At 33.5% G+C, this 27,515-nt stretch overlaps 5 protein-coding genes across 8 annotated transcripts; 3 read left to right on the top strand and 2 right to left on the bottom strand.

Annotated features, from left to right (window-relative positions):
* Positions 1-758: 758 nt before the first annotated feature.
* On the bottom strand, positions 759-9,078 carry LOC108333107 (putative leucine-rich repeat receptor-like protein kinase At2g19210). 2 transcript variants are annotated; one of them, XM_052871132.1, is made up of 14 exons: positions 8,987-9,078; positions 5,705-5,847; positions 4,262-4,799; positions 3,701-4,191; positions 3,473-3,611; positions 3,316-3,387; positions 3,069-3,140; positions 2,908-2,988; positions 2,535-2,689; positions 2,188-2,450; positions 1,976-2,102; positions 1,784-1,852; positions 1,507-1,696; positions 759-1,373 (listed from the first exon to the last, which is right to left on the bottom strand). In XM_052871132.1, the coding sequence occupies exons 2-14, from the start codon at positions 5,766-5,768 to the stop codon at positions 974-976; spliced, it is 2,661 nt and encodes an 886-aa protein (XP_052727092.1). In that variant the 5' UTR covers positions 5,769-5,847; positions 8,987-9,078; the 3' UTR covers positions 759-973. The 2 variants fall into 2 exon arrangements, with proteins under 2 accessions (XP_052727092.1, XP_052727093.1); XM_052871133.1 differs by having other exon boundaries at positions 2,188-2,399.
* LOC108332965 (pentatricopeptide repeat-containing protein At1g10270) lies at positions 6,885-7,878 on the top strand. The gene has a single exon (XM_017568264.2). It carries the CDS (start codon positions 6,987-6,989, stop codon positions 7,875-7,877), a length of 891 nt encoding a protein of 296 aa, XP_017423753.2. The 5' UTR covers positions 6,885-6,986; the 3' UTR covers position 7,878.
* Positions 9,079-13,210: 4,132 nt separating the features above from the next.
* Positions 13,211-17,660, top strand: LOC108333152 (putative leucine-rich repeat receptor-like protein kinase At2g19210). The gene is made up of 13 exons (XM_017568502.2): positions 13,211-13,446; positions 13,608-14,154; positions 14,236-14,711; positions 14,873-15,023; positions 15,101-15,172; positions 15,345-15,413; positions 15,491-15,571; positions 15,685-15,836; positions 15,995-16,218; positions 16,309-16,435; positions 16,545-16,607; positions 16,701-16,890; positions 16,990-17,660. Exons 1-13 carry the CDS (start codon positions 13,290-13,292, stop codon positions 17,384-17,386), a joined length of 2,706 nt encoding a protein of 901 aa, XP_017423991.1. The 5' UTR covers positions 13,211-13,289; the 3' UTR covers positions 17,387-17,660.
* A 451-nt stretch (positions 17,661-18,111) lies between these two features.
* Positions 18,112-19,944, top strand: LOC108333524 (GDSL esterase/lipase APG). The gene is made up of 5 exons (XM_017568990.2): positions 18,112-18,495; positions 18,583-18,713; positions 18,799-19,032; positions 19,145-19,400; positions 19,506-19,944. The coding sequence occupies exons 1-5, from the start codon at positions 18,216-18,218 to the stop codon at positions 19,700-19,702; spliced, it is 1,098 nt and encodes a 365-aa protein (XP_017424479.2). The 5' UTR covers positions 18,112-18,215; the 3' UTR covers positions 19,703-19,944.
* A 358-nt stretch (positions 19,945-20,302) lies between these two features.
* On the bottom strand, positions 20,303-23,627 carry LOC108333049 (protein CHUP1, chloroplastic). 3 transcript variants are annotated; one of them, XM_017568372.2, is made up of 5 exons: positions 23,471-23,627; positions 22,891-23,165; positions 22,706-22,794; positions 21,340-22,104; positions 20,303-21,255 (listed from the first exon to the last, which is right to left on the bottom strand). In XM_017568372.2, the coding sequence occupies exons 2-5, from the start codon at positions 23,087-23,089 to the stop codon at positions 20,443-20,445; spliced, it is 1,866 nt and encodes a 621-aa protein (XP_017423861.1). In that variant the 5' UTR covers positions 23,090-23,165; positions 23,471-23,627; the 3' UTR covers positions 20,303-20,442. The 3 variants fall into 3 exon arrangements, with proteins under 3 accessions (XP_017423861.1, XP_017423862.1, XP_052726706.1); XM_017568373.2 differs by lacking the exon at positions 23,471-23,627 and adding an exon at positions 23,295-23,464; XM_052870746.1 differs by lacking the exon at positions 23,471-23,627 and having other exon boundaries at positions 22,891-23,464.
* Positions 23,628-27,515: the final 3,888 nt, after the last annotated feature.

Raw genomic sequence — 27,515 nt, 5'->3', positions numbered from 1 at the left:
TTGGCTATAGATTCTGTAACTAGAATCAAATTAATATGCAAGTCATATTTTTGTAATTTTTTTTATATAAAGATGAAATTGTGAGTGAAAAAACAAAAACTAGGAAAGTATAGAATATGTAGATAAAGATGAAGATGAATTGAATTGATCAATTGGAAATTTAAATTGCAAAAATGTACGTAGATTGCAAGAAAATAAATTATAAAGGATAAAACAAAAACTAGTCGAAGAATATATGAAAATGGTGATCAAATTGTAATATTCATTATTTCATTTGTCATTTCCTATCAAGCACTTAGAATATTTGAATCGTAACTACAATTTATTACTTTTAATTTACATTTAAATAACCTATTTATATTTTTTTTATAACAATTACACGCCAAAATAAAATAAAACAAAATTACATAAATTGTAAAAACTACTTTAAAAACTGTCCATTGAGTCAATTGTGCTTACTCATCACATACTTTGCAACAGCTACCATAAATTAACTTCCCTTTCAATCCAGAACTGTTCCTTTCTGGATTATGTATAGTAAACTTTTTTTCCGATATCATCTTCCTCCGTGTACTGTTCAAACTCTCCATTATTCTTTGTTCATTTGAACCGCTATATTATTCCTTACTTCGACGTATTGATTCATTTTTCTTACTTCATCATTTTACATTATTTGGCTTCATTTCTTCGTTGTTGTGGTTCACTTTGCATATAAGAGGGCAAAAGAAGATAGATTGTTCTAAAAATTTATTCCAACAAAAAATGATAATAACACTTCTTTTCAATTCCATTTATTCAATTCTCATTGTTTATTTGTATACTAATATGCATTCTACATTATTTTTATCACCACTCACAAACAACAAAGATTCAGCAAACTAATCAAACTAAATCACCCAATCACATACTTCTTGTACAACATCACTTTCACTTGTTACAAAGTTATTCTGTTATTCTTATGTTGAATAAGCATTTACCTGGCTAAGGGCATATATCCGGTGTCTACTTTCACGCTGATCGATGCAATAGAAGCACCACTGTCATGGTTTGTTCTAGCTAATTCGGTCGCTAAAGCCTCCTGTAGTTCAATCACTACCGCACTCATCATTGGCCTTTCGTTTGGATTTGGAGAAACACAAGCCATTGCTATTTCTACGGCTTTCCATGCCGAGTTTATGTCAAAATTTCCTTCTAAGCTTGAGTCAACTATGGCCCTGATATCCCCTTTTGATATCATCAAGTTAACTCGTTCACTTATGTGACCCGTTTCTTCATTCCCTGCCATTACTGGTTGATTTGTGATTATTTCCAAAAGAACAACTCCAAAGCTATAAACATCACTTTTCTGTGTTAACCTATTGGAAGAGTGGTAGCTGCAAGAGAAGTCATGAAACCCAAATTATTTATTCTTTGTGGATTTTGTGATGATAACTCAAATATTAAGGTAGAAAATCTCCTTATATTCTCCAAGAAAATGATGGAAAGGGCAATAACTAAAGTACTTACTGAGGGTCCAGGTAACCGAAAGTGCCAGCAACAACAGTTGACACATAAGACCCCCCATCATCTGGGACAACTTTGGATAAACCGAAATCAGATAACTTTGCTTGGAAGTGTTCGTCCAACAAGATATTTGTAGATTTCACATCTCTGTGGATTATAGGAGGCTTGCAACCAGTTTGCAGATATTCCAATCCTGATATTAGATTTATAATCACGGCAAACGTGTTAAAAGGGTAAAGGGAGTTAACATAAATTCACAATTTGAATTTTACTTTCTAACCTAAGGCTGCATCCAGTGCTACACGAAGTCTGTCCTTCCAGCTCAATAATGGTGATTCGCTATATTTACCTACAAGAACAACTTCTGTAACTTTCTATTCTACACATGTTTGTTTTTGTTAGGTAGAACTTATTCATACGACACAAACAGTTCTCCTATATTAAAAACAAAATAATTTTATTCGGAACCAACCTGAGAGATGTTCATGTAAGTTCCCATTAGCCATGTATTCATATATAAGGCCCTTATTGGTTCCTTCGTTACAGTACCCAATAAGGGATGTCAGATTTTTGTGATGAACTCTGAGTAGAAGTTTAACCTGGAAATAAAAGTCACAGCCATGTTAAACCGTATAGGTTCGCTACCAAAGTCCGAAACCTAGCAAATTGATTATTAACTTATACCTCTGCTTGAAATTGTTGATAACCGTGAACTGCTGATGAGGAAAGCATTTTCACTGCAACTGGAGTGTCATCGATAAAACCCAGGTAAACTGTTCCAAATCCTCCTTTACCAATAATTCTTTTGAAATTGTTAGTGATATAAAGGACATCATAGTATGAATACATTTGACTTTTGCCTTGTTGGAACGAATTATCCTTTTCTGTGGATTTCTCTGAAAAATCACTCTGATGATTTAGTGCCACCGAATCTGTAAATTTTTCGACTTCATTTTGAAAGATAATAGGTTAAAAATTTTGGTAAATTGTTAATGGAAAATACAAACTTTTAGTAATTATTTCAGAATTACCTTTTGATTTTTTCCTTTTAATGATCCACAATATAGCAACGGCTATTAGAAGAATTAGAACCCCACATATTGATGCCACTATGAGTATGACAGTATTTTTCTTTTCCTTCTCGTTGCATTGACCAGATTCACATAGATATGGATTTTCACCCACACTAGCATGGAAATCACACAAAAATTATGTTTTAAGTGTCAGTAAACCTTACAAGTAACCATAATTTAAATACATTCTTCAACTTATTTTGGTTGTGCTTAGAAATTGGGTGGGTCATGTATATATGAATCTCAAACACTGCCTTGAATATAAGTAATTAATAATCATCAGCAGAAATAACCATATTATGAATTTGAGACTTTTTAATCAGATTTATACCTTAGTGAAAGAGAACCTTTGCGTGATTTTTCAACAAGTGCAGAGGGAATTGAACCGGAGAGGTCATTCTTCTCCAAGTTTCTAAAAAAATATAGTTTTCTATTATCAGATAAAGAGGATCACATCACTTATATAATGTTTGAGTAAATGAAGTAACTTACAAGATCTTCAAGTGTTGTAATTGAGACAGAAAATCAGGAACATCACCATTTAAGTTATTGTTAGATAAATCCCTGGAAAACAAACAATTTAACCTTTTTAACTATGTTTAAATCTCCTCTCAAGTAGGAAAAGATATGTCGATTATTCACAAATAATAAGTACATAACGGAAACAGTTAAAAGATTTAAAACAAGAGATTTTTCTGTCGGGTGAAATAAAACAAACAAAAAGAAAAAGAAAACTAACAGCTTCTCCAACATGGTGAGGTTTGAGATAGAAGAGTCAATCTTTCCTGACAATCCACTCGAAGATAAATTCCTGCTTTGCTCAGTGAATAGTTATATAAGATTTCATCTCAGTTTTATAAACCTATAATAATAATAATTTGGCAAGCATGACTTACAAAGCTGTGATTCTTGGGAACTCATTGCCGAGATAAGTACAGTTGAGACCATCCCACAAGTAGGCTGCAGGAGAGCATGGATCACCTTCCCAATCCCTTTCCATTCCATAGGCAGACTTAATGCTCGTAATTGCATCAACTTTTTTAAGCAAAAAAACGTGCAAAAGGTAGTTAAGTTCATGTAGGAAAATGTAAACCAAATAAATGGATTTAAAAAATGAAAAATACCATCTCCTTGGAATGTTTCTGGGTTCTGTGAGTCTATTACTCTGTAAATTTCAATGGCACTGATGATGGGAGGGAGGGTTGAATTTCCAGTTCTTTCGAGGGAAAATTTAATTTCTTTCCCACTGATGGCTGCCGTCGGATTTATGGTATGGGCAATATGGTACCGCGGAGAAAAATTTTGAACTAATGATTCATCGTTCAGCATGATGTTGAATATTCTTGTCTCATTCGTGGTTAACAGATGAATTTCCGTGAAGTACATGTACACATAGAATTTGTCAGTTTCTTTTTGTGGCTCCCAGCTTATTACCAACGGAGAACTATCATTTTCTGGTTCAACTGCGGTGCTCATGATAGTAGCTCCCTGCTTGTAATCCGTCTGATTTAAAGAATCATCAGAAATGGAGGCACTTAGTGGTTTCCAATTTTTGCCGAAGTTACAGGGGTAATAGGGACCATACCAGACACGATCATAAACATCAAACGGGTGCCTGTGAGAAAATCAGAATAAAACAATCAATCTTATAAGGCAACACATTTAATCCATAAGTATGATTTCACCTGTAGCTTGTGTTTGAACCCAAATCGCAGCGCAGGTAATTGTAAAGTTCCAATGATCCGAATGGTGTGACGTATGTATCATTTTTCAAAGTCCTGAATTCTATGGCTGTTATAAATGGTATGCCACTGTCTGTGTCAACCAGACAGATTTGCACATAATCCATTGAAGGTACATGAATGATCTCATTGGTTTGGGTAATTGATTCATTTTGTATAGTGACTGTACCCCAGTGGTTAGGTCCTATAAGAAGATCAAACTGTGGTGTATTATTTTGGCCATCATAATTTCCGTAGAGAAAAGTAGTGCGGATGAGATACTTAGAGGCTCTTGTGACGTTTATTTTGTAGCAGTTCCTTTTTCCTTCGGGGAAGCTTCTCAGCGTCCATAGTTGTCGTTGAGTATTGTGTCTGCTGTTCTCTTCAGATGATATTTTCCCATTCACACCAGTATTTATGAAATCAGCATCCGAAACGTAATTTATTTGTAATGACTGGTCAGTATAACCATCTTGAGATCCGCAATTTATGCTGATGAATCCTAGAACATGAAATTGAGGAGTAAACCTTAAATTGGTCCAGACGGTTTCAATATTGCAAAAGAAGAAGAAAGTGCTTGTTTTCCACAACCGAGAAGGAGAAAATAGAGAGCAAGGGGTCACGGGTGTGTGTAAGGAAAACAAGAAGAGTGAGTGCCTCGAAACAAAGAGTGCAGTGTGAGTGACTCTCTTTGTGTTATAAGAGTGTGAAGTTTTTTAGTGTCTGTGAGTTTATCAGTATTGTCTTTGTGGTCTGTTTCTCTTTCATATTCCTGCCTTAATTCTATCCTACCCTCCTCATCTATAATCTTTTGGTAATTGAGAAGTTTTGGTTGGAATGTGTGATATTAAAAATTTAGTCTTTAAAACAACTTATGACAAAAAAAACAAATTAGTTTTAAATATCCTATTTTGTTGGTAAAATAATTTTAGAATTGGTACCAAATTAGTCTTTAAAATAATATTTTAATGATAAAATAGTTTTGTATAGGAGTCTTTTTATATATTTAGAAACTAAATCAGTTTTTTAAGAATCAAACTAGAAACCTCTCACCGATTAAAAGACCCATTAATTAATTTTTTGTTTTATTCTTAAGTTAATTTACTCACATCAATCACCCCTTTATCTTTCTAAAATCTAGCTGTTCCATTTAATAATTTTTTAGGCTTTAGTTTTAACATAAAGAAAGCATTAGATGATAAAAAAAATGAAAACGAAACAAAATTTGGTTGATTGAATTGATAGAAAAGAGAGAAAAAAAAAAAAAAGACTTCCATATGGTTATGATGTATCAATTTTTTTTTCTCTTTTATATCTCTTATTTTCTATTATTTTAGCTCAGCATAAAACTTTGAAATAAATAAAGATATAATGAAATTGTTTGACAAAAGAAATGCTTTAACGAACCTGGTTGAGCATGAGCTTGAATAAGTAGAACAGCTAAAACAGCAACATAGAAACTCATCCACATTGTATATGTTGACTTCGATCACGTAGTCAACTACTCTAAGGTAATTGCAAAGCTTTAATTTCTCTTTGTATGTTTAAATCTGCAATATGGTCATAAAACAATAGTACTGCTGAACTCTGTGATCAATCCAAAGTAAATTGAAATAAAACATATTAAATATATTGTTTTGACCAAAGTGTAATTTATTTAAAGAAAACAGCATAAAAAGGCTGAATATTAACATAAAAACTTAAATGATTAAGCATAGATATTCTCATATATGCAGACCAAAAGTTGCAGCCCCAACAGATAATTTTTTATATAAGTGATGTCATAAGTTCAATTTTTTATATTAGAAAATAAAATTCATTATAAATATATTATATAATTTAAAATTATTTATTTTTCTTCATAATAGATAGAATTAAGAAAGTTTGCTGTGTGTATTTTTATGTGTAAGCGTTTGATTTGATCTTTCATATTTTTATTAAGTTTTTCTTTCTCAATAATATTTTTTTATGGTGATGAATTTTATATTTGAGTTTAATTAAGATGCCATAGTACTTAACTATTCTTAACATAGCTTTAAAAAAATTTAATTTTAATTTTGTTGTTTTATTATTATTTAAATAAACACCTAAAATTTAATGTTATCATAATTAATATTTAGAAACACATTTTTCATGAGTCATTTTTTTAGCACATTTGAGTCAAATCACTTACATTAAATGTTAATAATTTATTATTCTCTTTCTTCTTTTGGTTAATTCAGTTTTTATATATTAAAATACAATAGAAATTATAAAAAGAAAAAAGAAAATAACAAAAAAAACTAAAAATAAACTTTTATCCTTAAATTTTAGGTTTAATTGCTTCCTTTGTCCCCAGTTTGGTTGAATTGTGTCAAATTCATCCTCATTTTTAAAAAAGTTTCATTGTCGTCCTCACGTGGTGTAAAAGTGTCAATTGAATCCAAACATAGAAAAAATTTGTGTCAAAGTAGTCATCTCCGTTAAATACACACTAACGGTGTTAAATGGCTGATTATTTGGCACCCCTTCGTGGCACTGACCCCTCTGCTCATTCTTCCTCATTCTTCCAGTTCAGAAACTTTCAAATCTTCCTCATTCTTCCAAATGTAAAAGGGGTTAGTTAGGGTTTATCATAGCGTTGTTGGTGTGGGAGGAGTGAAAGAAACACTGCGCAGAGATTCAGTTCGCATTCCATTACCATATCAAGATGTCGCTTCACCGCCTGCTCCTACGTCGCCTGTCCTCCATCGCCGCCTCCCGGCCCATCTTCTCTCTCACCCAAACCCGTTCCTACGCCTTTTCCTCCGCCGAAGAAGCTGCGGCCGAGCGCCGCCGACGGAAGCGGCGTCTGCGCATCGAGCCTCCCCTGAATGCTATTCGTCCTCCGCCGCAGCAGGGTCCTCCGCGCGACCCTAACGCTCCTCGCCATCTCACCAAAGGTTTGATCCAAGCCGGTCGAATTTCCGAAGTCGTCGACCTCTTGCGCGAGATGCTCACTAAGGGCCACGGCGCGGATTCCCTCGTCTACAACAACCTCATTTCAGGCTTTATCAAACTGGAGAATTTGGAGAAGGTCAATGAGCTCTTCGACGAGCTTAAGGAGCGCTGCCTGGTGTATGACGGGGTTGTGAATTCCACTTTCATGGAATGGTTCTTCAAAAAGGGTAGGGATAAGGAAGCCATGGAGTCCTACAGGTCCTTGTTGGAGCGCCAGTTTAGGATGACCCCTGCCACTTGCAACGTTTTGTTGGAGTGTTTGCTCAAGCATGCCAGGAAAACTGAGGCTTGGGCCTTGTTTGATCATATGCTCGACAATCACACCCCTCCCAATTTCCAAGCTGTTAACTCTGATACCTTCAATCTTATGGTCAATGAGTGCTTTAAGCTCGGAAACTTTGAGGAGGCCCTTGCAACTTTTAAGAAGGTTGGTACTAAACCTAATTCTAAGCCATTTGCCATGGACGTTGCCGGCTACAATAATATCATTGCTAGGTTTTGTGAGAATGGGATGCTTTCGCAAGCTGAGACCCTGTTTGAAGAACTGTGCTCGAAGTCTTTAAGAGGATATTGGTCTCGTTTGGGAATGAGGAAGATTTGAAAGTTTCTGAACTGGAAGAATGAGGAAGAATGAGCAGAGGGGTCAGTGCCACGAAGGGGTGCCAAATAATCAGCCACTTAACACCGTTAGTGTGTATTTAACGGAGATGACTACTTTGACACAAATTTTTTCTATGTTTGGATTCAATTGACACTTTTACACCACGTGAGGACGACAATGAAACTTTTTTAAAAATGAGGATGAATTTGACACAATTCAACCAAACTGGGGACAAAGGAAGCAATTAAACCTAAATTTTATTATGTTTTAATGTTTTCAAAATCATATTTTATATATATATATATATATATATATATGTGTGTGGATTTTACTAACTTATGTAACTTGTTAAATGTATATCAAATTTTAGTTAACAAAAATATCTTCTTAGATTTTAAATTTTTAAGATTAAAAATATTTGAATAATTTTTGACTTTTTAATTTTTTTTATTTTAAATAAAAAATATTAAAATACTCATGTGTTTAAAATATGTCTTTTTTTATGAATAAAAATTTTTTTAACTAAAATTTATTATACTTTAAAAGGTTACATAAGTTATAACAAAATATATATATATATATATATATATATATATATATATATAATATTTTAATGACAGTTGAAATTATACACCAGTTCATAGTTATTAAAGAAATACCACTTTTTTTTTTGTTATTTGATTTATTTTTAAAATCTTATTTTTATTATGTATTAATGAGAGTGGATATGTAACTGACCATATTCTTAATAACCCTTTAGGTTCTTCCCACTCAATTTTCAACTTTCATCACAAATAATCTCATATCATCTAAATCAAATATGCATAATATTCCTAATAAACAATCTCATATGAATTATCTTAAATAGTAAATCACCAGGAAGAAAGTGTTGGAAAAAATGAGTGTGGAAAGTCTAGAACTATAATTAAAGCTTTGTATATATATATATATATATATATATATATATATATATATATATATATATATATATATATATATATATATATATATATATATATATATATATATATTAGAAATGAAGATTTGGCCAACAAGAAAGCTGCATATGTTTGAAGAAGAAGGAAAAAGAAAGAGCAGATATATGGTACCTATGCAGTGCAGCGCTGTGATCTGATCTGAATTTCTGGTTTTCCAAGACTACTACGCTCACCTTACCATCCATCAAACCTATATATTTAGCATGATAATATACTATAAGAGTTTGTTCCTTATACAAAGAAGCTCAGGTTGACTATTATGGAGTGACTAGGTCAGAAAACAAAAACAAACAAAAAAACGACAATGACGGTTGACTCTGTGGTTACGGTTGTACGTTTGCTTTAGTTCCACGACTGACGTCAAAACCTAACCTTATGATGCACTAAATCACTGTGTCATTTTTCATTGTTTGGATTCAAATTCTGGTTCTTATATATTATTCTTAGCGTGTGTTTGGAATAGAGAAAATACGACAGAAGGAAGGAATAGAACTGACGTATTAGATACGGCAGATTCAATTGTCTACTTGTTTATTTAAATTTAAAATTAAAAATTTATGAATTATAAAATTATAATTCATAATTTTATAATTATATAATTATATACTTTTAAAATATAAAATTTAGAATATTTTTTAAAATATATTATATAAATTAAAATAGGTTCATGTTTTTGCGTGGATAAATGATGGAGAGTGGTTTAATATGCTTATGATGAATAGTATTTAACATGACAACACTTTGTCCTTTATAGTAGAAGATATGATGCACTACAGATGATGACTTGACTAAACTAACCTTTCTTTTTTCCTTTCGACCTCATCTTATAACTTGTAATTATTATTGGAAAAAAATGTAAGGATTTTGTTATAATGTTGTTAATCAATGACTAGGTCAGAAAGATTCTCGTTAGGCAGGAACAAACTAAAAACAACAGAAACACACAATCAGATGTTGTTGACTCCGTCAATTAGCTTCAGTTCCACCACTCATGTCAATTAATGGGACTATCATATACTTATCCTTTCTTTATGTGTAAGTGGAGATGGTTTTATGAACAGAATAACTTTTCATAATTTTGGATGATGATTAAATATTAAAATTTATATTTTAATTCTGAAATTATTAGTTAAGATTTATTATTAATTTAATCTTGTAAAGCACGATGACCTATTAACACAGGGCTGTTTCTTCCTGCTTCACCATTTTTTTACTTTCTGCACCCCATCATTTTTTATCTCCCCATTTTACCCTTTACAGATATTTTATTAAAACCCCTAATTTCTCATTCCTTTTTCTTCCTGGGCCGCTGAATCTTATGCATTTCCCTCTCTTGGTTCTTCCTTCACCAAATAGGCATTGCGTTTTGCACATGGAGAACCCTGCATCTCCCTCATTTAAACAAGATTTGGACCTATTCATTTTATATGGAGGTGGGGAAGGTGGTGCTTCTGGTTTGATGCGGTGGTTTGCGTGAGGAGGATGGTGGGCGTGGTCTGGGAAATCATTTTTTTATCATCCAGTGGTTTGATGCAGTGTTTTTTCGAGAGATGGTATCAATAGCCATGTCAGTGTTTTTGCGGTGCAAGCTGGTTGGGAAAAGTCGTCAATGAGCATGTTATCGACATCGGAATAGGGGAATCTGGCGATCCATCGCGAGTGAGATGACCTTCCTGATTGTGATTGGGTGTTCTGAAATATTCAATTGGGAAAATCCAGACAAAATATTTGGAAATTAGCGTATAGGAAGATATTTTTAAATTTAGAAATTTTTTTGGAATATTTAATTTAATATTTTTATTTTATATTTTGGATTAGGTGCTTATAAAGAAATTTTTTAGATATAAAAATATTTTTCTAAATATTTATTTCAAGATGTCTTTATTAATACTTTCTAAATTAAATATCTTAGAAAATATTTCTAGATTTGAAAATATATGTTTTGAAGTACATAAAGAAGAAATTGGGGTGCAAGAAACATCTTAACACGACTTGTAAAAAGAAACCTAATTATGTGAAAAATGTTATATCAATTTTTATGAGTAATGTTGGTTATTGTATATCTTATCATAAGTCCATGTGAAAAATGTTATTAGTTTATACAAATTATTTCCATAAATATTGTAAATGATAATATGAATAAATATTTTCATAAATATTTTTACAATTTTTTTTTTTTGTTTAATATGATGAATTTTTTTATATATTAAAAAAAAGATGGATCGAAAGAATAAGAGAAGGAGAAGGATGTTAGAATAGATTAATAGATGCTAATAGTGGAGGTGCATTGACAACCACCATGGCTTGGTGACAATGTGAAAGCATAACAATGATGCAAAGATGTGATTACTATGACTTTAGAGTTGGAGGAGGTGGAAAAAGAGAAGAGAAAAGATAAATCAGAAGTGACAATGGTTGACATGAAAGTGATAACAATAATTGTGGAGGTGCAACAACAAAAAGAAGAAAAAGATAAAAAAGAAAGAGGAATATAAAATGAAGACCAAATCGCACTTTTTATCAATGGATTTTACCAACTATCCGAATTCTATAATAATTACGGATAAATATTTATCAACAAATATTTATTAATATATTTGTGATAGTTTGTAACTATAGACAGATAATGAAATTTATTAGTAAAATTTATCCACTATGATGAATTTTTAATCATCAATAATTTATATTATTGATTGGTTGTATCCATGAACTAGATTAGTGAATCTTAGTCCTAACATGTAACTTTTTTGTTCCATGTTACTCAAAGTTATGGTTGGATAAGTGGTGATAAATGTGTTATCGTTACTATGATACTACTATGAGGTATGTGTTTTCGGTGGATGAATTGAGAGAGTAGTTTAATATTCTTATGAGGAAGATTATTTAATATGAACAAATTAATAATAATAAAGATAATATAAATAGATAGTTTTATTTTTATTAAGACAACATTATTTATTATTTTTAGGCTTAATTATTAACCTAGTCCTTATATTCGTTTGAATTATTTAAGTAGGTTTATAATTTTTATTTGGTAAAGTTAACGTATTTGTAAAAAAATCCAATTAAGGTTTTTCATGTTAGATTAATTTTAATGTCGGATTCATACATATTAAGTGACAATTTATAATATTTTTAATTTTTTTTCTTCGTGACACTAAGTGTCACAAATACATAAAGCCACTAGCCTCCGGGCATTAAGCAGCCAGTTTGGACACTGAGAGCTATGAAGTCAGTAAGATCTTTGTGTTTTGGGTGCTGAGGAGATACTCTAGGCACCTAGCGTTGTGCTCTCTGTTTAGTAGTTGTTGAGCGAAAGATGTTCATGTTGAGTGGAGAAAGATGTTTAACCATAAAAAGATAACACGAGACTTGAGTCTCCAACACTTTTAATTTAAAACTTTAAGAGAATAGATTGATAGGTCTTTTTCTTTATATAATATTTTATTTTTTTATTTCTATTTAACGTATAGTTGAATTTCCAGTAATCCATAGTGTTTCTGATTTGAATTTCTGAGAATAAACTTGTTTTAAAACCAAAAGTGAAGGTCTACATATTATGGGTAAGTTGTGAGTATTCATAAGGTTTTTTCAATAGTTAATTTTTTTTCAACTACTTTCATTGATGAGAAAAATGGATTTTTTTTAGACTTCTGTTACTTGGTTTAATTTTTAAAATGGGAATATAAAATATAATCATGGAGAAAATCCTCATTAACAAATAAAAGTTAATCATAAAAAAAATATACCCACATAGGATTCTAACGTACATTTGAAGTCCAACTCATTTTTGGATAGAAGAAAAAAAGAATTTAAAATATTTTAATTGTAATCCTAAAATATCCGTTTCGAAATTTTAATTTCCAAGGATAAAAATTTGATTAACCTTCCAAATTTCTCTGCTCTATGTGGGTGAAAACTTGGTCAGATTCAACTATAATTTTTTCATACATGAAACTTGAATATAAAATCTCACTTTTAAGAGATCGATATTTAGTTGAGTATTAAAATGATGTCATGTATAACACATTGTTCTAATATCCTTAATTGAGTATTAATGAAGTATCTAATCACCCTTTATTGACTGTTATCTAGTATGTCATCATCTCACAGTCACCATTGCACAAGGCATCTCTTGAATCTTAATTTTGGTGACTGCACACAATTTCACTGAAACTGGTAACTTCTACTCATTGATCCTGAATTGTTTCGGGTCCACGAAATTAATGCACTTCAAAGTTTAAACATCAATATGCGAGGTATCATAAATATCTTCCTAAATAAATTTCCCAACCACCCCATAGGAGTTTATGGAGTAAATGCCTTATCATTTTCTTCTAATCACAAAAATATCAACTGTTTGATAATATCTGCTTATACCAAATAGCAAATGGTGATCTCTTTATGAAATTTCATGGATGGAAAATGGAGATGCCATTGGTCTTGGATCTTCACCTTATGGTGTGTCCTTGCATATACCATTTCACAAATTTCAGGAAAGTCCATTCTGGCCACAGAGAACAACTCTATGCATCACAAACAAGGAAGAAGGAAACTGGATGATGTCAGTGGTGAGGATTTTCTGCTACTTCTCTGAGCTTGTACGAAATTGACCGAAAAATTATACGTACTTATTAAATACTAAATATAAAAGAAAGGGTTAAAGAAAGTTACTGAATTTTTTATTATTATATCCATATATTCTTCTGATGTCAGTTTGTGTTGATTGTAGGTTCTATTTCCATTGACTGTGGGATACCAGAAGAAGTGGCCTACACTGATGAGAAAACTCAGATTCATTACACTTCAGATGCACAGTTTATTGGCACTGGAACAAGAAAAAATATATCCCTCAAGCTCACTTCTGAAATACCCCAAGGAGTTTTCACTACTGTGAGAAGCTTCCCTGAGGATAAAAGAAACTGTTACACACTACGACATCCAGAAGGCGGAAATACTATTTACTTGATAAGAGCTTCTTTTATGTATGGAAACTATGATGACTTGAACATGCTGCCACAATTTGATCTCTATGTTGGGGTCAATTTTTGGGACTCTGTCAAGTTTGAAAATGCCACTCATGTTGTAATCAAAGAGATTTTACATGTGCCGTCTTTGGATGAATTGTATATTTGTTTATTGAATACTGATATGGGAACTCCTTTTATATCAGCACTGGAGGTGAGGCACTTTGATCATTCCAGTTATAGAACAGACTCTAAACTCTTATCCCTATACAGACGTTTTGACATTGGATCAACAACCAATGAAATAGTGAGGTAAGCAGCATAATCACAGATGTTAAACAAGTTTAATTTCTTTACATTGTTTAGCTTTTAATGTTGTCTGATTACATGTAGATTTGAAGAAGATACTTATGATCGAATGTGGTATCCTTACAACTTACCAGATTCTACACCACTCAGTACTTCCTTCAGCATTGACTCCTTGAACCATACTGCTTATCACCTTCCACCAGCAGTAATGAAAACTGCTGTGAGAGCAACAAATGAAAATGATTCCCTGGAATTTGATTTTGACACTGGGCATCCTACTTCAGATTCATATGTCTATATGCACTTTGCTGAAATCGAAGATCTTAAGGAAAACGAAAGCAGGGTATTCGACATTACACTGAATGGACAAATTTTGTCTGAATCTGTTTCTCCCAAGTATTTGCTGTCAACTACGATAGAAAGTAAACAGGCCATTAGAGGAAGTAAGCTCAAGTTTTCTATGTACAAGAAACCAAATTCCACCCATCCTCCCATTCTAAATGCGATGGAGATTTATGTTGTTAAAGAATTCTTGCAATCACCCACAGATCAAGAAGATGGTTAGTGTTGTTCCTTGTCCTTTCTTTGATTTCCTTTTTGTTTTTTGTAGTAACAGCTACAACTGTTAGAAAGGTAGTAAAAGTATAAATCACATTACAAGTTAGAAAAGTTGGTTAACGAAATAACAGACATTGACATTATATGCTTGTGAGAATTATAGTTAAGGCTATCATGTCCATCAAATCATTTTACAAGTTGATGTCGTCGTTGGGTAAATCTTGGCAAGGAGACCCTTGTGCACCGTTGAAATACTCTTGGAATGGTATCAACTGCAGCAATAATGGATATAATCCACCCGCAATAACTGCATTGTAAGTTATATTTTCCAAATTTGGAATTTGCATTGTTTAAATCACCGCAGACCAAAACTTATTTGAATTTCATGCAGAAACCTAGCCTCCAGTGGATTAGATGGCCCGATAATTGATTCTTTTTTGGAGCTCAAATTCTTAGAATTCTTGTAAGTGTTAATTTGACAACCGATTGAGTAGATTCTGTTCCTTCCCAAAAAAGGTTGGAAAATATGATATTTCTTCTCTAAAGTTGGACTTAGCATTTAACATGGATTCTTTAAACAATTATTAGTCTACCATAATTTTAGTTTAACATAAAAACAATGCTTTGCTTTTCAGGGATTTATCAAACAATAGCTTAACAGGACCACTGCCTGATTTTTCAAAGCTGCAGTACTTAAAAACTCTGTAAGTTATAGAGATTTCAGTATCTGTGTTTGTCAGTGGAAATCAAAATAGTCATCTGACATATGCTATGTTAGCAGCAATTTATCAGGGAACAGACTCTCGGGTGAAATTCCTCCACTTCTCTTGGAAAGATCAAATAACGGTTCCCTTATGTTGAGGTTTGTTTTGGTTTGAAATAATGATGATAATAAGTTTCTCACTAACCTACTTTTTCTTTGTTTATTTTGCTTTTCTTCTTCAATCTTTTGAAACAAAATTGTTATGACCATAGTGTGGATCCGGATCTCTGCCCGATAGGGCCATGTGAAGAGAACAAAAACAATATTGTTCCACTTGTGGCAGGCATTCTTTCAGCTGTGATCTTTTTCATTGTATTGGGTATTGTGCTGACTATCATTTGGAGGAGACGCAACAAAAACCCAGGTCTGAAAATAGATAAAACTGTCTTACTTTGAAGCTAAACTGAGGACCTCACAATCATTGACTTCAAAATGCACTAAACTTCTTTTGTACAAAGAACAAACTAAACTTTTCCACTTCAAATGACAGAGAAATAATAATTTTTTTATTACTTTGTTTAGCCTCAAAGCAAGCTGTGAGATCAAACGAAGAAGTTGTGCTGAAGACAAATAATAAACAGTTCTCGTACTCTCAGATAATGACTATAACCAATAACTTTGACAAAACAATTGGGAAGGGAGGGTGTGGAATTGTCTACCTTGGTTACTTACAAGATGGCACACAAGCTGCTGTCAAAATGCTCTCGTCTAAATCTCCTCAAGGATCTCAGCAGTTTCAGACAGAGGCATGCTTCTCACCATAGAAATTTGAGATGGCATATTTTGAATTTAAGGAAATATTATAGCTAAGATGGCATGCTTCCACGTATTTGCAGGCTCAACTCTTAATGCGTGTTCATCATAAGAACTTAGCTTCCTTTCTTGGATACTGCAATGAAGTCGGACGCACAGCCATCATTTACGAATACATGACTAATGGTAACTTGGAAGAGTATCTTTCAGGTATATTAATTTGTTTCCCCGTTCATTTCATGCTTGCATTGCATATCTACTTCATCGATGACTATATTCAACTAAACAAGACACAATACTCTATTTTGTGTCTGAGTAGATCCTAAAAGAGAACCATTGAGTTGGAGACAGAGGATTCAGATAGCAGTTGATGCTGCTCAAGGTTAGTGGTGTATCAGACTCTTTTATTTTCTCATTCCTCACTTTGATGTGATTAAAGGATGCTGAATTACTGTATTGGAACTTGTACTTATAGGTATCGAGTACTTGCATCATGGCTGCAAGCCACCAATAGTCCACAGAGACATAAAGACTGCAAACATTTTACTGAATGAGAAAATGCAAGCAAAAGTTGCTGATTTTGGTTTCTCAAAATTTTTCTCAGCTGAAAATGAAAGTTACGTATCAACTGTAGTTATTGGCACTGTTGGATATCTTGATCCAGAGTAAGTTTGATCAAACAAACATGGTGCGGTTTCTTATATTTACAAGAAGGTTTTAAGTTGAACATATCGTTTTTAACCTTTTTGAGTTTGCTTTTACAGATACTACATATCCAGCAGGCTGACTGAAAAAAGCGATGTTTATAGTTTTGGCATTGTACTTTTGGAGCTAATTACTGGGCAGCCAGCCATAATAAAAGGTCATCAGAACACTCACATTGTGCAATGGGTTAACCACTTTCTTGAAAGAGGAGATATACAACAAATTGTTGATCCAAAGATGCAAGGAGATTTTGACTTTGGTTCTATGTGGAAGGCCTTGGAGGCAGCAGTATCTTGTGTGCCTTCAATCTCTATCCAAAGGCCATCAATGAATCACATTGTCTCTGAACTGAAAGAGTCCTTAAAAATGGAAGCAACTCGAGAACAAGAAGGCATCAACTCGATTGAAATGAACGTTGTTGATCTTGAAGCTGATTGGGGCCCAGATGCAAGATAGTGGTCAAGAATGTGTTTTCTGGTTTCTTTTTTCTATTATTTTTAGTTTTATAATTTTTTGTCAACCTCCAATTATATATAGTCTTGTGGATTTACAAGAGAATAGATCCATTATCCCTCTAAAGTAAAAGGCATACATATACTGCTTAGCAAGAGAGGCAAATCTCTGTGTGTGAAAAATGTAACATGATTGGATGTGATATATTTTTTTCATTTTGGTGGATTTAAATCATTATATTTGTTTTTATCCAATTATAGATTGTAAATTGATTTTATCTCTAGACACTAATATAATCTTAAAAAAATAAGTTTAAGTCTAACTTAACTTCCACAAAACTAGTAAAATGAGGTTTACATTCATTTATATATTGAAAATTGGTCTTATTTGATGAAGGACTTTTAACTTTTAATCAAAAAATAAAAAAAGTTCAACTTGAATTATCCATTTTATTCACCAAAAAGAAGATACACCGCTAATTCATCAATGAGAAAAACTCCAACTCTCTGACGCATGCAGCTCTCTCGTGATCAAGATTATTATGCTGCCTCCTAAGCACAAAATTTCAACAACTTTTCTCACCGACCACCATAGTAAATGAAAGAAACAATGTAAACAGACACGACACTGGAGTTTGTGACTAGAAAGAAAAATCACGTGTGAGGTTAAAACGTATGGTCTCAAAAAACAGAAAATTACCGAAGGATGTGACCAGTTCATGTGTTCTCATTTAATAGCCATGCTCAACTTCAATCCTCCTCCATTAGTAGGGTGATAAGGGGTCATTTCAGTTGCCATATTAGTTCGACACTTCAACTTATAAATATAACACATGCACAGCAGAAAGGTTATTGTTAGCCATACAAAGATGAATATCAATAGCACAAAAGGGCTTCTTGCACTCTTTGCATTTGTCTTCTTGGGATGGGGTAATGCACAAAATACCCTTGTGCCAGCAATCATAACATTTGGTGACTCAGCCGTGGATGTTGGGAATAATGACTATTTGCCTACCCTTTTCAAGGCAAACTACCTTCCCTATGGAAGGGACTTTGTCAACCATCAACCCACTGGGAGGTTCTGCAATGGGAAACTAGCCACTGATATTACTGGTGAGGACATAAATTTAAACTTTAAACTCACTCGGCTTGGTTAGAAATAAAGTTTCATTCTTGTGGAAGTAACGTTTCCTTTTGCAGCTGAAACGCTTGGTTTTAAGAGTTTTGCACCTGCATATCTTAGCCCTCAGGCCTCAGGGAAGAATCTTCTCATTGGAGCAAACTTTGCTTCAGCAGCCTCTGGTTATGATGAAAAGGCTGCTATTTTGAACGTAAGTTGGGAAGAATACCGTTCGTACACACTCCGGCAAACTCATATCTTTGAAAATTTATGTTTTTCCAATATTATTTTTGCAGCATGCGATTCCACTGTCTCAACAGTTAAAATATTTCAAGGAATATCAAGGAAAGCTGGCCAAGGTTGCTGGCAGTAAAAAAGCAGCGTTTATTATTAAGGATGCGCTGTACATATTGAGTGCTGGCAGTAGTGATTTTGTTCAAAACTATTACGTCAATCCTATAATCAGCAAAGCCTTCACTCCTGATCAGTATTCTGCATACCTTGTTGGTGCATTTTCAATCTTTGTTAAGGTATTTTAATTTGTTACTGTTACTCTGCAAGCTATGGCTGGTAACTGGAAAAATGAGTCATAATCTTCCAAAACAGGAAAAGACTTTTAAAGGTGCTTTGTTTTGAACACAGGACTTGTATAAATTGGGAGCTAGGAGGGTTGGAGTGACTTCACTCCCACCTCTAGGTTGCCTACCAGCTGCAAGAACTTTGTTTGGTTTTCACGAGAATGGTTGTGTCTCGAAGATCAACAATGATGCCCAAGGATTTAACAACAAAATCAAGACAGCCGCAGCAAATCTCCAAAAGCAACTTCCTGGTCTTAAGATTGTTGTCTTTGATATTTTCAAACCTCTTTATGACCTTGTTCAGTCCCCTTCAAAATTTGGTAATTAATACTTAATTTGACTAGAATACAATCACACATGACTTTGACCTCTTGGTGTAAAAGGATGGTTCTTATTCTTCTATACTTTCTTTTGATATTGAATAGGTTTTGCCGAGGCAAGGAAAGGTTGCTGTGGTACTGGAATAGTGGAGACAACATCTTTATTGTGCAATCCAAAATCACCAGGAACTTGTTCTAATGCAACCCAATATGTGTTTTGGGATAGCGTCCATCCTTCACAAGCTGCTAACCAAGTTCTAGCCGATGCATTGATTTTACAAGGCATAGCCCTTATCACATAAGGGCTACAAATGGCTCTGTACCACTACTGTTCATGGAAATGAAGCAAAAGTTTATTATTTCTCGATTCTGGAGAAGCCAGTGTTGTAGTATTTAATAAAATCTTGAGAAATTTCGTATTAACTCATCGTGGAAATAATGCATGTAGGAATGCTTATACTTATTTGTTCTTTTTTATCCTGTTCTCCTTAATCAAGGTCATTGTGAAAATCAAGGAACAAATGAAATTCAAATTTGAAATGAATTATTGCTGCCGCAAGCTTTCCGTTTTACACTCATAAGCACATACCCAAGGAATCACCTAGAAAACGACAACACGACTACATAATGCAGGTAAAAATCAGAAGAACACGATAGACATAATCACTAAACTGATATTTAAAATTTTTCCCATGACAGTGATATCACCGGCTAGGACATGTACATCCAGATTTTACGCCAGGATATGCAATTAATTAATGCCAAAAACTAGTTATGATGTTACGCAAAGCCAAGTGCAGATGAAGCAAATGTAAACGATTTGAGCAATGATATACTAATACCAAAACAGGGTTACCAAAGCCATATAAAATGTTGTACTGTGGTAATCAGAACTAAAACTATTTATGAAGTATGACTACGATTGAAAATGCATTTTTATTTAGTACACAGATGGTGTCTGAACTACACCTGACGGCTAATTTACATTGACTACTTCACTGTATATATTTCTAATGCATCATTGATAATAAGTTACAAAAAACTAACTACATGATGCTGATCTACTACGTCTTTGTTGTCTAGCACTCACGCTAGAATCTTTTAAAGCTTCTGCGTATTTCTCCAAATTATTTTTTTCCAAGCCCAAGGAATCTGAGAAGGAACCACTTTTACGTGGACTGAATTTCTTTGAGCTTTCCATGAAAGCGCTATCTGAATTTCTCCTGTTTACTTCTTCCTGAGTACACGTCAACCTAGAGAAATCAAGGGAAGTTCTGGATGTGACAATGGGAGTTGCAAACTCACTCCTAAGACCCTCAATTCCAGTTGAAGTACTTTGCCGTTGAGGATTGCTATTTTGACGTCTGAATTTTTCTTGTGATGAAACATGACTAAGGTGATGACAACTGTCTTTACCTTGTATCAGTTGTCTAAGCTTGCTTAAAAGCTTGGTCTGGCTTGTGGTGTTAGTTTTGGCAGCAGATGAATTATCTACAGAAGAAAAATCATCACACTCTCCAATGTCAGTGAGAGAAGAAGCCTGCGAGGAGGACCATTGATCTATATCAAAGTCCACAATGTTCCCTGGTCCATCAGCATTTGCATATTCAAGTATAAGCTGCTTGGCTTTCCTCTCAGACGTGGGGCTCAGGCTTCTGCTTAAGTCCTTTGCAACCGTTTTACCAGGTGGGGCTTCATAGTTTCTTAGTTCATATCGTAAGCAAGCATTTATCCACCGCATATATACTAATTCTTCGAGATCTGAACATCGATCAGAATATAGTTGCTCAATTTCCTTCGTCAAGCGTGCATTTTCTTGTTTAAGACACTCACTTTCTTGCTTCACAGCATCTACCTGCATCCCAAAAGCACAAGGTAAAGATTAGAGTCTAACAAGTAGTGACTGAACGAAAGGTGTTGGTGATTATAATCTCCGTACCTCTGGGTCTTCCAGAACTGCATTAGCAAGGATTTGAGTAGAATCTAATCTTCGAACTAAGTGAGAATTTTCTATCTGCAATCTTAAATTAGACTTCCTCAACTCTTCTGCTTCAGACTCAAGCTCCTTTAGCTTTTGCAGCTTAATTTGAATGTCCTGATCACAAGCAGCATCTTTGCACTGTTGGTCTTGCAACCTGGAAACTTTTTGTTGAAGACTTATTATCTGCTCCCTGTTCTGTTCAACTTCATACTTAATTTTCTCATTAAGCAATTTGACTTGCGCATTTGCACTCTCAAGTTCAGCCAGCACTTTTCCATGATCGGAGACCTGCTCCTTTAGTCTCAAATTCTCAGACTGTAAGGTCTTAACCTTCAGATTGAACATCTTTACCTCCACAGTACTTGCTTTCAATCTATTTTGCAGCTCCATCACTGCTGTTTCTTGCTCTCTAAGACCGCAATACTCGAGCAGTTGAACCTCAAGACTTTGTTCCCTGTCTTGAAGCATTCTAATCATGTTCCGGAGTTCAGTTACCTCTTGCTCGTAATCATCCTTCTCGGGATCTGCATATTCTTTTAACCATGGTGCTTCCATATTTATTGTAGAAGAATTTCTAACAACTGTGGCTCCAAAGTCTATGACCTTAAGAAGATCATTAAATTCAGGTAGGAGGAACTCATCTCTATCACCATTTTGTGTACTGTCAGGAGAGAGAGCAAGAGGAGAATTGCCAGTTATCTCCCTGTCGGTGCAAGTTTCTTCCTGCAATCAAAGCAAAAGTTAATAACCCTGTTTTAGTTTTTAAGTTTTCTGAAAAGAAAAACAAAATGGCCAACTTTGTGTAATGTGTATAATTAGTTATGTTAATTAGTAATTGCATGCAAAATATCTTACATACAAATTTACTTTCTTCCTAAAAAGTATGTTAGATACAGCACCATGATATGAAAGGTTTCAAAGTTAGAATTCAGTTGCCCGACCAAAACTTTCTTAACTTACTATAATTTTCTTAGTTTCAACAACAGTTTTTCTTATTTCTCTTTTGCACAATGCTCGTAAATTGAAAGAGAGATATCTGTCTCAACCTCTCCCTTTATTTATAGGCAACATGCCTGGTTCACACTAATCAGTCCATTAACCTAACTAAGTAGTGGCTACGGGTACCTATAACACTACTACTTTACTAAAAGATGTACACTTTTTAAATACTTTCTTTTTTTGTCGGAAACCCTCAATATTTATAAATTCCCACCCTCAATATTGATAGTAATGAATCAAAAATAAAACCTTATAAAAATGACAGCTTTAAAAAATCAGAAAAATACTATTTCTCTCTGTGACAGAATACCCAAAAGCAACTTACAGAACATAGAAAATTTCTTGCTGAAATGGTGTTGCAAGTGCTTAGTGCTGCCCCTATACCTCCTCCTGAATTAACTTCACTCTCGTGACCTGAAAAAGATAACAAACGAAAAAGACACTTATATTCATCATTCAAGAAAACAGAGGGGGGAAAGAAAGATGAAATATTGGTGAGGCAAAACCAACCGAAAGAACCCCTCTTGCGTGACTTGGAGGGCTTGATTCTTCTGATTCTGAAGCGTGAGTAGAGAAATCCAGCAAACGAAAGAGCCAAAGCCAAACCAAATTTAAGCAGGACAGGCTTCACACCCTTTTCCTGTCCGATCATCATCCTCACAATTAATCTAATTTCTCTTTGAGCCTTGAAGAGAGACAAACATCTCATAACTTTCCATCATCGTCATCATCCTCATCCATCTCAAACCCACGGAAAAAGCACAAGATTCATTTGTGGTTTATGGCTAGAAACACAACAAAGTCACAGATAAGCAAAGTCCACAATCCACATATTTACTGGGAAAATCATACAGCTGACCAGAAACTACGAATCACAAGAAAGTCAAATTATGCGCGGCCTACAAGTAACTTACTGGTTAGATTGATTCCACGCAAAAGTAAAAGTAAAAAATAATAAATAAATGAATAGCTCGTGACATAATCCATCGCTATCAAAAGTCAAAACTAAACGTCTGAAAGGAAGCATGATCAAGTAAAAACTCGTTCAAATTATGAAACAAACAAAAAACGAGTAAATGAAGATGAATACTCAAAGGCCAACAGGAGTTAACATGAGAAGGCAACAACTCAGGTGAGTAGAGGAAAATCTGTGAATTTGGAGGTTTGCTTAAATGTGATGGACGTTGTCCTTTGGCAAATAGCTTCGGTTGCGTGTGATATTGTCCCTATCATGGCCAAACAGCAATTGGGCATAATGGAATTTTTTTGAAAAATCATGTCTTTATAGTTTATACCAAGAAACGTTGGCCATTGATTATTGTCGTGTGTAGGAATGGTGAAGGCGACGTGGAAGGTGGGCCATGTCAGCGAGAGAAACAGAGTTGAAATTAAAGAAATTGGAATTATGAAGGAAAAGAAAGAAATAAAAATGAAGATTCGATTCGATCCATTCTGGCTCTACGGGTTAACAGCGAAACCATTACTGATTAGAAAGAGAGAGGGCAATATAACATTATGGTTATGGAAAAAGAACTGATAGGATGCATTAATGTAAATGTTTTTATTTTAATATAAAAATTAAATTATTTTATTTCATTTCTTTGAAATATTGCAATATTTTGTTTTCGAATTTTAAAAACTATTATTTAACTTTTCGTTATGTAAAAAAAAGTTTTGATCCTATTATTTTATTTTAATCTCTTTTATTTATCTACTTAGTTTCTTTTATATTTTTGCTAGATTACAAAAATGTGAAACAAAAAAGTAACTCTTTCAATTATCTTTGAGTTTAATTAGTAATTCAATTCTAACATTTAGATTTATAATTTACTTTAATTTTTATAACTTTTACTCAATTGATTTGTCAATATCTTTCGGACAGGATTAATTTGATTTTTTTTGTTCTGAATGGGTGTTGATGATTTTAAAAGATATCATGTTTCAATGTCAATATCTGAAAGATGATCAAATAACACATCAATCTAACAAAATGATCAAATTATCTTTATTTAAAATGTATTGATATTCAATTCAGAAAAAAAAAATAAAAACTAAATTAAATGATAATGAATTAAATTATTGATTAAACTTAAGATTAGTCTAAAATGGGGTGGAACACTTGTGTGAAAGTATGTACATCTACCCTCTTATGATAATATATATATATATATATATATATATATATATATATATATATATATATATAATTTAAAATTTAAGCATTGTAATAATATTAAAATAAAAGTATTAGTAAATTTTGTATTGAAAACATATAAAAATCAATAAGTTACAAAATGCATATAGTAAAAAAGCAGTTAATGGTTACATAATTCTTCTACAACTAATAAAATTAACAAGATGAATTATATTTATAAGAATAAAAAGAATAATATGATGTTCAGATGCGGTTATATAGAGAGAATAAAGCTGAATTTCTTTTCACGTAAATAAGAAGTTAAGCAAATAAAATTTAATAATTATATTTAGAGATTAAAAATATATTTAGAACTATTTATACATCATCTATCGATAACGTAAACAACATTATTAAAGTATTGGCTGTATAAGATATAATCAATATTTTTAAATATATGACCATTTTTAGTTTGATAGAACTAAAGAATATACACTACCAAAATATTATATTTAATTATACACTAATAAATACATCTTGTATGCATTCTTATCCAATTAAAAATTGTGATTAATTTAAGTGCATGCCACATACAATACCTTAAAATTAGTTTAGTGAAATATCATTTGAAGAATGCTAACCAATGTTCCAAAGAACATTGATAAAAAAAAATCTCCAATGGCATTAATTTGAAAATAAATTATCTTCAAGAAACAAAACATGGACATGATTCTTATGAACATAAACATGATTCTTATGACAAATTTTCTGTATTTCTGTCACTTCAATTTAAAGAGAAAAAAAAAATAGAGAAAAAATTGTTTGTGATAAAAGTGGGAGATGTTTGATTTATCCTTGTTTTTATGAGAAACAAAGTATGTACAAATAAAAACTTCTTTTTGAGTTGTATGAACTCCCTAAAAATTACTATAATTCGGTGTTGAAAATAAAAAGAAATTAAATTATAGATGGTTATTCCAGGCTAAAGTTATTAAAAACAAACATTGAATACACACTTTCTTTATTAGTGGCGTGTATTTAAAGGTTTTTAAAACTTTGATAATAGAGTCAAATAAAAAGCATTTTTTATTGTAAATAAATATTTAAATTATATTTCTAATCTCTTATTTAATTATTTGAGTTATGGGTAACTAAAGTAACAAATTTAATCGTAACCATCAACTTATACATTAACCTAAATATTTGGAACCTAGGAAGGTAAAACTAACCTAAATATTGGTTTAATGTCTCGTTAACCTCCCTCAATCCTTGAGTACACCATGGTCAACACGGAGCATTTCTCTTTTGCCCTCTTTCAAGATCCATGGTCACAACATGAGCATTTCTCTTGCTCTCCCCGCCTCTCAAGATTCATCCGGTGATCCGTCACTGGCTTCCTGCCTGGCTCACCTGATCATGGGGGGGCGTACTCGTCTGAGCCCGGTCACCAAACCCGAACCATGGGCTCTGATACCACTGTTGGGGGGAGGAAAGACCACAAGTCCTTTGTTTGAGGGAGGATGTTGGAGTGCAAACAAAGTCCCACATTGAGTGAAATAAGGACTGGTCAAGGGTTTATATACACATGATAGGATGAATCTCAAATAGGTCCCTTCTCTTGTCGGCGTCTCAATTGAGTCTTTTTATTGTGTAAAATTGGAGCAATTAGGGGTCTGCCGTCAAATTGAACAAACGACGTTAAGGAGAGTATTACGTGGCATGCTGACGGTGTAGTTTTAATTTACGTGGCATTAAAACGTGTGTCAATTATATTTTTTTAATTTTTGAATTAAAAAATTAAATGTACATAATGGAAATATAATTTAAGCAAGGGCAAAGTTGGAAAATCAAAGTGCCGAAAGCCCTATTCTCCTGTGCAATTGCAAAATCGAAATCAAATTGGGGAAGGTGAGTTTCTTTTGCTTGAATCAAGAATTTCAGCGTTGGAAGCGCATTCTTCTTCTATTCCTTTGCTTTAATCGCAACGTAGAGAGATTTCTTCCTTTCTCTTACTCCGAGGTATGGCTGGGTATCGCAGGAACGAGAGATGACTCCGGTAGTGATGGCGCGGCGACGGTGTGGAGATGGCGCGACCAAGCGGCTTTTGTGGTGGTTTGCGACAGCGCGTTGGACATTCTTCTTCTTTTTCCCTTTCCCTCTTTTCTTGCGCTGATTCGTGTCGTAAGGGAGGGAGTTTCTTCCGTTTTCTTTTTCTGGTTTAGTTCTGGTTGCAGGGAGGAGGATGCGAAACCGGCGGATCACACGCAACGTTCATCACTCGCGACGGCGATGCCTCTATGGTTTAGAGGGTTTCTGCGTTTCGTGACAAGGGTTTTCATTTGGGGTTTTTGAGTTCTCTGTTCTCGCGTGTGGCCCGCGAATTGGGGGTGGTGGTTTTTTATTCCCTTTCTACAGATTGTAAAATGATTTGGAATTCAACTGTTGCAATTTTGGGGTTAGGTTATGAAATTGGATTTGGAAATTTCTTTGAAGGGCTTGAATTGGGGAATTATTGGGGTTTCTTTTTCTCTCCCACGAACCCTAATTTGGAGTCCAATTTTTTTCCCCAATCTGATTTCGATTTCTCAGTTGCAGGGCTGCACATAATTTTTTTTCCCAGTTTGTCCTTAAGTTACATGATTTAACATCTGTGGAATCCATTTTTTAATAAAAAAATCAATTCATACTCGTTTTTTTAATGTCACGTGTGATTAATCAATACAATCATCATGCCACCAAACCCAAACTTAAACGGCCGTTTGTTCAATTTGACGGCAGATCCCTAATTGCTACAATTTTACACAAAAAAAAGATCCAATTGAGACATCGAAAAGAAAGAAGACCTATTTGAGATTCATGCCGAAAATAGGGACCGAGACGTTAAACCCCTCAATATTTGTGAGATAAAAAAAGTAAAACTAATTTACTGGAAAAAGCTGATGAACTATAAAATTAATTTAGTAGTAAAAAGTTAGAAGGGAATGTGAAAAGATTGTGATTC

This window comes from Vigna angularis, chromosome 11 (genome assembly GCF_016808095.1).
Source record: "Vigna angularis cultivar LongXiaoDou No.4 chromosome 11, ASM1680809v1, whole genome shotgun sequence".
NCBI classification, from domain to species: Eukaryota; Viridiplantae; Streptophyta; class Magnoliopsida; order Fabales; family Fabaceae; genus Vigna; species Vigna angularis.
Note: the sequence above shows the minus strand (reverse complement) of the source record. Positions and strands in the feature narration are given on the sequence as shown.

What these genes read in the sequence shown, in the direction of transcription:
- LOC108333107 (XM_052871132.1), bottom strand. Translation starts at nt 5,768, where the DNA reads ATGTGGATGAGTTTCTATGTTGCTGTTTTAGCTGTTCTACTTATTCAA. An exon ending in AAAGGTTCTCTTTCACTAAG is followed by an intron (nt 2,690 to 2,907) that starts GTATAAATCTGA and finishes TTTCCATGCTAG; the next exon opens with TGTGGGTGAAAATCCATATC. An exon ending in AGCACTGGATGCAGCCTTAG is followed by an intron (nt 1,697 to 1,783) that starts GTTAGAAAGTAA and finishes ATCTAATATCAG; the next exon opens with GATTGGAATATCTGCAAACT.
- LOC108332965 (XM_017568264.2), top strand. Translation starts at nt 6,987, where the DNA reads ATGTCGCTTCACCGCCTGCTCCTACGTCGCCTGTCCTCCATCGCCGCC.
- LOC108333152 (XM_017568502.2), top strand. Translation starts at nt 13,290, where the DNA reads ATGGATGGAAAATGGAGATGCCATTGGTCTTGGATCTTCACCTTATGG. An exon ending in ACCCACAGATCAAGAAGATG is followed by an intron (nt 14,712 to 14,872) that starts GTTAGTGTTGTT and finishes TGAGAATTATAG; the next exon opens with TTAAGGCTATCATGTCCATC. An exon ending in CCACCCGCAATAACTGCATT is followed by an intron (nt 15,024 to 15,100) that starts GTAAGTTATATT and finishes AATTTCATGCAG; the next exon opens with AAACCTAGCCTCCAGTGGAT.
- LOC108333524 (XM_017568990.2), top strand. Translation starts at nt 18,216, where the DNA reads ATGCACAGCAGAAAGGTTATTGTTAGCCATACAAAGATGAATATCAAT. An exon ending in ACTAGCCACTGATATTACTG is followed by an intron (nt 18,496 to 18,582) that starts GTGAGGACATAA and finishes TTCCTTTTGCAG; the next exon opens with CTGAAACGCTTGGTTTTAAG. An exon ending in TCAGTCCCCTTCAAAATTTG is followed by an intron (nt 19,401 to 19,505) that starts GTAATTAATACT and finishes GATATTGAATAG; the next exon opens with GTTTTGCCGAGGCAAGGAAA.
- LOC108333049 (XM_017568372.2), bottom strand. Translation starts at nt 23,089, where the DNA reads ATGAGATGTTTGTCTCTCTTCAAGGCTCAAAGAGAAATTAGATTAATT. An exon ending in ACGCAAGAGGGGTTCTTTCG is followed by an intron (nt 22,795 to 22,890) that starts GTTGGTTTTGCC and finishes TATCTTTTTCAG; the next exon opens with GTCACGAGAGTGAAGTTAAT. An exon ending in CAGTTCTGGAAGACCCAGAG is followed by an intron (nt 21,256 to 21,339) that starts GTACGGAGATTA and finishes TTTGGGATGCAG; the next exon opens with GTAGATGCTGTGAAGCAAGA.